General features: G+C 36.8%; 1 protein-coding gene across 2 annotated transcripts in view; it reads right to left on the reverse strand.

Annotated features, from left to right (window-relative positions):
- Window positions 1-9,734, reverse strand: part of apbb1ip (amyloid beta (A4) precursor protein-binding, family B, member 1 interacting protein) — a 30,010-nt gene extending 20,276 nt beyond the window's left edge. For both annotated transcript variants that reach the window (XM_033985790.2, XM_055230058.1), the window contains exons 1-2: window positions 9,573-9,734; window positions 1,655-1,714 (exon numbers count right to left, since the gene is read on the reverse strand). In XM_033985790.2, coding sequence (XP_033841681.1) covers window positions 1,655-1,714 — 60 coding nt within the window. In that variant the 5' untranslated portion in view covers window positions 9,573-9,734. The remainder of the gene's footprint in view (window positions 1-1,654; window positions 1,715-9,572) is intronic.
- Between the last annotated feature and the right edge of the window lie 51 nt (window positions 9,735-9,785).

A 9,785-nucleotide genomic window follows, 5' to 3' on the forward strand; every position in this document is an offset into this window, starting at 1 on the left:
AAATCATCAACATTAGAACATGAGGCATTTGTGCAGTCTACCATTTCCATGAACAGTGCACATGTGTCATTTAACTAGTTTTGTTTTTCAGGTTTTTAGACCATAAAGATCCGTACATCGCCTTTAAAGAGGAGACTTCAAAAGCATTGTGTTGTTTTGTGGGTAATTCTAATTTAAAGTACAATTTATGCATTCCCACCAACATCAGTACGCAAATGCAGTCAAAAACACACATTGGCAAAACTGCCCACAAAATTATGTAAGCTCTAATTCTCCCATCTGTTTTGGAGTTCCAGTTGTAGATAAGTAATCCGATGCTAAATGGAAGCGATGGAAACCAAATGGATGGCTGCAAAACAACATCAAAGTGATCAGCAGGGCTTTTTCTCCCCAGCGAAAGTGAGGTCTGAGGCGGGCTTGTGACCCCATCTACCCCCCAAAAAGCGACGTGTAATTTATAGCTTTAGAGAAGTGAAAGGAGTGTTAGGCCCAGCGCGTCGTCTGCGGCTGCCAGTCTGGACTCAAGTGATAGATGGTGGGTTTTAGTGGCTTTGTCATGTGTCCCGGGACTAGAAAAAGTCTATTTAGGTGTCACGGAGGAAAGGTCACCAAGTCAAATGAATATAAACCACATTAGCAGCCTCTGAAAGTAAGTGCATTCATTACACGTAAGGTCAACTCAAAATATTTACTTAACCTGAACTTAATTTGAAGCAGTGTTGCGTTTACTTGATTTTTTTCTGTTGAATGAAAGTTAAACTATTTTGTTTAGGTTTGATATCATTGAAATGGACCACAAAGTCAAAAGAACAAATACCATAGTAGCAATCTTTAAAAGTAAGTTGCATCTACTCAATTGTATTATGTTGAGAGAGAGAGAGAGAGAGAGAGAGAAAAAAAAAGCAAAACTCAGGCACTAGTCTATTTATAAGATCAAACGCACTTAAGCAAAGCCACTAAGAAGAGCGGAAATTTATATTCAAGATTATAAATATTTATGCCACTAAACTTAATTGAAAGCAGTTGTTGTCGTTGTTGTTGCCTATCAACCACATTGTTTTGTGCCAGATAAGTGATATGCTTCTCTATTCAGACCTATTTTCACTGAGCAAAGGTCAGGAGGTCAAATAAACATGCATCACACTAGCAGCCTATAAGTATTTACATTCAAGACAAGTAAGTTGGGCGTAAATATTTATACAGCCTAAACTTAATTGAAAGTAGCATCCACTCTATTGGATAGTGTTGAGTGAATAACAACTATGCTCTGTAGAAAGTCCTTGGTTATGATGGTAGGCAGCGGTACGTAATGGAAGTGGCTCTCTTTAGTGTTTGTTTGGGTGAATGTGGTTTTGCTAAGGTGGAATGAAAAGATATCTTCACGTCACAGTCTAGTTGCTGTGTGAGTCAGGAGCCTTATGTTTTATCGCTGACTCAGGAACACATAGCTGTCTAGTGTCTATCAACTTATTCAACAACATTCACATTGTCTGTATAATTCAACATTCACATTGGAACACTTAAAGGTGAACCATAAATCTATTGTAACTATCTATGTGTGCTCAAAACACCCTCATGACGATGTAATAATTGTAAATATGCTATTGCTGTCACATTTTTTTTTGTGTTGCAGCTGTGTTGTAAGTGTGAGTACCTGTGTGAGGAGATCCATCTCCCCCAGCAGGTCACTGAACATGGCGTCTATGTCGTCCATCTGTAGAGAAAACACACAGTCAGACACTTCAGCCCTTTGACATGTCCACGTAAGAATGCTCATTGATTAGCTCTGGTTGTCATAGTGACGCTGGAGGAATGTGTGGCATGGAGAGAATAAATTCATGTGAGACACTGTTGATCAGAGCAGGTGATATAAGTTTCACCATGAGGTTTAGTATGTGTAGATTTAGGTGCTGCTGTATGTGAACACTGTAGCATGCTCTGTGGTATTTGCCTGTGCCAGGACTTGTCATGTCTTGCTCCACATACAGGGTTAGAGGTCCGAAATATGTGACGTTTGTACAGCTGAGTTTCAAAACACAGAAATTTGCGTCTTGGTCTCCAGCTGTTTCATGGTTTCAGAAGGACTATTGGCTCATGTATTTTATGTTGAATAAAGTTAAATGCACTGTCTATTTAGGCTTAGTGTCATTGAGATGGCTCACAAAGTCAAATGAACAAAGGGTAGGAACGACCAGTAAATTGAGAGCTTTGCTTTTCGACTCAAGTCTTTCTTTAGGCAAGGCAAGTTTATTTGTATAGCACAATTCAAACATAAAGTAATTCAAAGTGCTTTACAGAATAAGAAAGGCATTAAAATCACAATACAACAAATCAAAACATAAAAACCTTTCAATCATAGACACAGCTAAAGATGCTCCAGTCACACAGGGACCATATAGCCCTTAGCAAATGGTCCTGGACCCTTTACTTCCAGAGCACCCCCCAAAGTGCACCATGAGGGACACAGTCGGATGCCTTCTCGGGATCCACAAAGCACATGTGGACTGGTTGGTTAAACTCCTATGAGCCTTTGAGCACCCAATGTTTACTTTACCTAAACTTAATTGAAATCAATGTTGCATCTACTCAGTTGTTTTTTTGTTGAAGAAAGAATGTTTATTTAGAAAATAGACTAAACTCATAGAAAAATGGTCACAAGATCAAATGTAACGTACATTAACAAAACCAGGAAGAGGTTTGGAAAGTTACATTCTAAATTATTAATATTTATGTCACTAAACTTGAAAGTAGTTGTTATAACCTATATCTACCATCTTATTTTGTGTCAAATAAATTATATGAATGTCTCTCTATTTAGATTTATTTTCAATGAGAAAAGGTTGGGAGGTCAAATGAACATATATCACACTAGCAGCAAGAAGTATTTACATTCAAGACAAGTAAGGTCAGCGTGAATATACCTACTATATGCATTTTCTGAGTAAAATGCTACTTCTTAGTGTCTTTCATAAACTCTTGTGCTTGAATTGAGGAGGAAATGAGGATTACACTGACTTGTATACAGCAATGATGAAATGGACAACCTTTATGTTGAGTGAGCTTTTTTTTTAAAAAAGAAAAAAAAAAAAGAAGTTACTGTTGCTGGTGATATGCAGTTTTTAATATTTAACCAACTTTGGATACTATGTCTACTTTGCAGAATGAGGAAATGTTTTTTGTTTAAATAGGCCTATGACACAGATGTTGCCAGAAAGTTAGATTGTTCTGCCATATACACAATTGCAATATCTTTAATCACTGTAAGCTATAGTGATTAGATCACACTCAAATATTTTACACTTGCTTGTACAGTAAGTATACTGGCGCATTACCTAATAGCACCAACTTTTAAAGCGGATCAAGACTGCAGTTCTATTTGTCACAGAGAGCTCAGAAATTGATTAGTAAAAATGCTGATGCCCAGAATAAATGACCCATTGGCTGTTTCCACTATGCATGCTTGCATACTGCACTTGGCCATAAATCTCACTACACCAGCCCTGACTTTACATCGCCATATTCTGATTTATACAGTCAAATGTAACCGGCGATGTGAAAAGTCAGCAGCGCCCACTTGAATCATTTTGAATGCCCTGGGGGTTACTTGGTGTGTCCGCGTTTCTTAAAGTGGTATGTTATATTGAGTTGTATCGTTTGAGAAATAAAACGAGGCAGAATTTTACTAACCTGGGTCTAAAATGTGTCTCTACATGAACACAAAATCAATATCAAAAAAGGGTCCTAAGCATAAGTATAAAGATGAACTTGAGCATACAGTTCATTTACAGTTTATTTAAGCCTAAACCAGTGCTAAATCAGGTTGAAATGGCACTTAAAATTGTTGTGTAAGAACTAAGCAACAAAGCAATATGTTAAAATTTACAGTTATTAGGTTGAGGGGTTTTTGTGTCAAACTAAGCCAGATTCAATTCAGGATTAAGCCAAACGTCAACCAGATCTCGACCAGTACTATTATACTATATAATAACAAAAGACTCAACCAGAGCAAGCCTAGGACTAAACCAGGACTAAACCAGGACTTCGGCAGGCCTAACCAATGACTAAACCATGCTCAAATTAACTATAGTTGCCTATGTCAACACAAGCAAGGATATCCAACCAACAGATGATGATGAAAATATAACCAATCATTTATCAGAACCAAACTGGTTCCAAACCAGTATGAATCACACTAAAACGTGGACTACAAAGCTGAATGCTCATGCCCAGTTTTAACAAGGACCTAAAACATTAATTTAACTCAACCAGAAATTCAACCGCTATAGATCTGCCTGAGAAGAGGCCTGTGCATTTACTTTGTATTGAGAAGCTCTCTGCTCCAATCAAAACAAAGTCTGTGTTTTGCTACAGTTAAATACATCAGTGGAAGTTTATTCTGTCCCTATATGAGCCAACACTTAAAGAGTATAGACCGGGCATCCGTAATCAGTATTAGCAATTACAGGGTCCTAATAGTAAGTGCTCAATCACCTCCTTTGTCCGCTCAGCAGCGTGAGTACTCTCGGCTACGCCCCTTCCTGTGGTAACCGTGGTTTCACAGTCACACTGGCTGTATTATTTTTGCACCATAACGGAAGGAGTGAAGTGGAGATTCATATATAGGCTATGTAAGGAGAAGTTCAAGTTTTAGCACAAAGTTTTTGTTACAAGGAAACTACAAGGGAGTATGCCATTATAAACAATTCTGCTAAAAGAATTTCGGTTGATTTGGCTATTTTAATAGGCTCTGATGCAAATCACAAAAAACTGTCTGACTAGTGTTTGTGCTAATTATGGGCTACAGATAAACTCGCTCCCATATTCTCCAAATCTGCCATCTTAGTTCTAACGGTGGCAACTTTATAGTTAACACTGGCCAAAACAATTTTAAAAAGTTAACCAAACAAAAACTACTTAGCTACTCAGCATACTGAGCATACTACTCAGCATACATTTTTGGTCTACATATACATATTTGGCATCTTAAAATCACCATTGGTTTACTGTTATTCTTTCTGTAGATAGGATTTTGCCAGTTGAAGTGTGATGACACAATCCTGATCTATTGTAGCCACATCATGTAAATACAAGTATAATTCAGATATGATTTAGATTTTATTAATTAAGAAAACATGAGTTATGTTTGAGTGACATCTGTGTCTCACTTAGTAAAGCTCAGCCCCTGGATCCCCGGAGCATGGAAATGCAACTCGGCTGGAGGGAGCCACACCAAACAGACCCGCTCCAAGGCGGCCCAAATCAAACCGTGTCATTGTGTCATGTTATTAGCACGTGCAATTGGACAAAGCAGTATCACAAGTTAAAACCAATTTTGTCAGAATGCCTAATAAGTCAAAAGTCTTGTTCTGTCCCCCTGCACATGATCTCTGTCTGCCCTATGTTAGACATGTGGTGTGGCTAATTATAAATACTCACCTTACTGAGTACATTTTTGGGACAATTGTACTTTTTGAGTAGATTTTTTTTTTTTTTTGAAGATTGATTGATCAAGTTGTGTATAGTATTTTTCAGGCCTATGTTTTACTTCTAATTAAATACAAATTTGGCAGCAGTACTTCTACTAATTAGTACATTATTATGCATGTAACTGTACTTTTACCTGCGTACAAATTCCCAGTGCTCTTTCCACCACCATATGCAGGTTTTATACACATTTCACCACAAGGTGCAAGATGAAAACCTCAATGGTTAAGCACATATAGCTTCATCTGCCACAGATAAAGTAACTTTTAAGTCATGATGAAGCCACAATAAAAACATTTTCCATGCATTTTTTTTACGGTTCTGTAGATTTTCTTGTTGGATGAATTTGAATCAAAAGTTGGTAATGCTCCTGAGGGTTAGATTTCAACTGATGGTGTTCCAAGCAAGACAGAACATACGTATTTAAATATGATTCATGTTTTTCCAAAGTCCCACAGATGGGTTTGTGAATCATAGATTGATAGCGTTAATAGTATTTTCCATCATGTCAGGCTCCTCCCCCACATTCTGAAATGGTATGGCCTGTAAGGAAGTGGTAGAGAGGAAACTTCCTGTGTTGAAATGCATGTAGGAAATCATGACATACAAACACCACCTGCTCGCGCTATGCCACAGTGACCCTGTATACATTGTGGTTCAAGTGTGAAGCTAAACAAGTGCAAACATGCAAAACAATAATTTACAGTTTTAAATTGCATTATGTTAATTTTAGTAGGAAAAAACAAATGGGTTTAAATTAAAATGACCTGAAGGCATTGTTTTATGTAAACAACAAAATAACTGTATTGGCAGATTGCATTGTTATGGTTGAAAATTGATTTTAAATAAATTAATATTTGTACAAACAACCACAAACATTCACAGAGCCATGGTGAATGAGGTGCCTTTCCCAAGTACACAACTGCATCATGATTCACACTTGCTCTGGTCTGGTCCGGATTGGTCCTGTTAACATCCTTGTCCTGGTCTAGTTTAGGGGGCTACTAGATTTAATCCCAGTTAAATCCTAATTTTGATGTGTTGTATATGTGTATTAGAGAAATTTCATTTCTGTGGTATACTGAGCTGGCAGTGTATATCCTCTGTAAACCAGAGAAATTGAATTTTCCTAACAATGTGCAAGTATGAGCACCATTTAGTCAAAAAAATGAAATGTTGACTAAATAAGGATAGAATGTCCCAGTCCAGGTAATTCTTTATGTTGCTGTGCTGTTATATTTGCAGTCTCCACTACCATGTTTACCTTGTATTATGACAACAGCCTATGGCTCTCTGTATGGTGCTCACTCACACTAGGAAAGCATTAGTGTACAGGACAGCTCACATGTCGGTGCGTTCGACAGACTAATGGAGCCAAGGGAGTGTATCCAAGTCACAATAGACATGTCAGAATGGCTTGGAATAAACAGGCATAAAGATTAGACCATTACAGTAATATAATGCAGTGGTTCCAACATCTAGGCCTATGTATGGAATCAATCATCTTCTCGTACTGTGATGTCATTTCATCTGCACAGTCTCCATAGGACAGACTGTAGTTGTGGTAAAAGGGGTCACTTGACTTGAGGATATGCGCAACGTAATGATGCTGATTTGGTTGTTCATTCTAAAAGGCAATGTAAAATGTTGTGTAATATGTTTAATTTCTGTTTTTTGGGCTAAATTTGAAATCCCGTTGATATTGTTTTTTTTACATGTTACTCAGGTCAGCACAATGTGGGAACTTGAAATTCAGATATGTTATATTCTGTTGGTGTTCATGTTGTCTTGAGGCCTAAGTCTTGCAGTCCGCATTGCTCTAAAACAATGTATTCAGAAAAAAGTAACATTTTCGCCTGAGCTCATATCTATGGCCTACATTACCTCCTATTGATTAACGGCTAACCTAGCTCCAGCTTAGTTAATGTTTACCTCAAGATATGACTAAAGGACATGTGTTTGACAGTGTCATTGCACAGAAATATTATTTTAATTCATTTTATTTGATCATTTTATTTCAGTGCATAGCCCACTTGTTTATACTGGCTTAAAAATTATTACACTTAGTGAGCTGCAGCTACCTGTCCTCATCTAGGCACTAGTGGTAGCTATGGCTAATCACTTAGCTACTCTTAGCCAAAACAGTGCTAGATACTGTACTGAAAAATGTGATATTAATGAAAGATAACACGAATAGGAGAAAAATGTACTGGTGTCCTAGTAAAGAACAATTAAAAATAAAATATTATATTGTGCTAACTGGTAAAAGTCACGGGAATGGTGGGAAGTAAAATTAAATAGCTAAACAACAATTGTGAAATACTAGCTTCTGCTTTACAAATCCGAAAAGGACAAGAAATGGCACAATCGTTGTGATCGAATATGCCTATAACCACAGTACTTTTGTAACATCTTCCTATGACGAGTTCAAGGGAGTCCCCATTTGGCTACATATTAGTATTACTTTCATAAATGATCTTTTTTCTTGTATTACTCAGTACTCTCACCACTGTGTCTTAAAGGGAACCTACTCTATGTACATTTTCTGGTGTCTGGGGTTCATTTTAATTTGTCTGAGACAAGCAGATGATGTAGGCTACCTGCCACCAAAAAAGTTACATATTGGACCTTTATGCATATATTTTCAGCCTTTATAATGAGATGACTTGCAGCTATAGAAACAGACCCTCAGTAGCCCATCTAAACATCTCCATCAGCTGTCAAAGGGAAGAATATCCAAATCAAAATATATATCGGTGTTCCTGTCGACAGTATTATTTTTCGCTTCAGAACTCACTCTGAAAATATGTGATTTGTCAGCATTCATAAATATTATTGGAAACATTCAGGCATGAACCATGGCACTTAGCCAACACCGCACAATGCATTATAAAAACACACCATTTTACAAGTGCTTCTGAGGCACATGCTGAGGAGTAAGGATCATGAGAGCTACTTACATTCTTCCATAAATATATTTATAAAGTATTCACGGCTATAAATCCAACAGACAGCAAGTGTAAGTGGTTGTATTTGAGAGAATAAATATTTACAAATTACTTCTTATCGTAACTGTAGTCTATGCAAGTCTGTGGCAAACCGCTATTGCTGTCACTTGCACTAATAATGCAATAACTTTTGCTACTACTACTACTACTACTACTACTACTACTACTACTACTACTATTGTTACTCTTATTTAACTTTGTTTACTACTACAGTTACTATTACTTTGTCTACCTTTAACTGATCCTATAGTCTCACTGCTTAAATTAATACTACCATCCATGTAAAGACGTGCATACACTTCAAAATGAAATAAAACTTACTTCAAATCTTACTTTTACCATCAGATATTTTATGTTAAGTGAACATGACGTAGATTAGTTATTCCTAATTGTTGCTTTGTGTAAACATAAATACAAAAAAACCCAAAACATTGTAGTGTAGTTTAGACAACAGGCTTCTTATTATACCATTTTGCAATTATTATTAATCTTTATATGCCGTAAAATAACTATTTTTGCTGAAAGGTTTTGAATTGAATTAAGGACTACTTGACTACAGTGTTTACAAGTCTGGGCGTATTCTGTTCTAACTCAGTTCATATCTTCACAGAGCTGCAGAAAGTCAGCACCGTGGGGCATGGGTATTGCATAACTCCGGATCATATCTAAAGGCTTAGGTTATTCTCATGAAACTTTCTGAATGAATAAATATTTAGACAATATCATAATTATCATGCCAGAAAAATCACTGTTTAACTGTTGGGAACGCAATCATCCAGCTGACTAAAGATTGACTAATGAGTAAATGCATGGTATAACATTAAACCAGGACCCACTCATTGGAGAGTATAGACTAGACTTAAAATTTTCATTATTACAAAACTTTTTTTAAAGTCCTTATGTCGAATTACACTTGGGATTACAATTTAAAATCATTATTTCAACTGTATGATTATATGGCAAAATATACAAAAGAATGCCACATAAATAGACCTATAAACAGTAGTGGTACATTAGATCACAACTGGATTTGACTTTCACATTAAACCCCTCCCCAAAAAAAACACTTAACAAACTCACCTTTGCTGGAATTGTACCGTCAAATCTGTTGGAACTTCAATATGGCCTCATTAGTTAAAATTAGTTCCAAAATATGGTGATTTGGTGTGACAAGATAACGGACTGTGTACGATAGAGAGAGAAGATTTGGGTGTGTAAAAGTAGTGGTTGCATCTGGTTGTGTGACTCTTCCTGCTTTATGCGGAAGTTCACGTTTAGACCTGTCACTGCATT

The sequence above is a fragment of the Periophthalmus magnuspinnatus genome, chromosome 20 (genome assembly GCF_009829125.3).
Source record: "Periophthalmus magnuspinnatus isolate fPerMag1 chromosome 20, fPerMag1.2.pri, whole genome shotgun sequence".
In the NCBI taxonomy this organism is placed as follows: domain Eukaryota; kingdom Metazoa; phylum Chordata; class Actinopteri; order Gobiiformes; family Gobiidae; genus Periophthalmus; species Periophthalmus magnuspinnatus.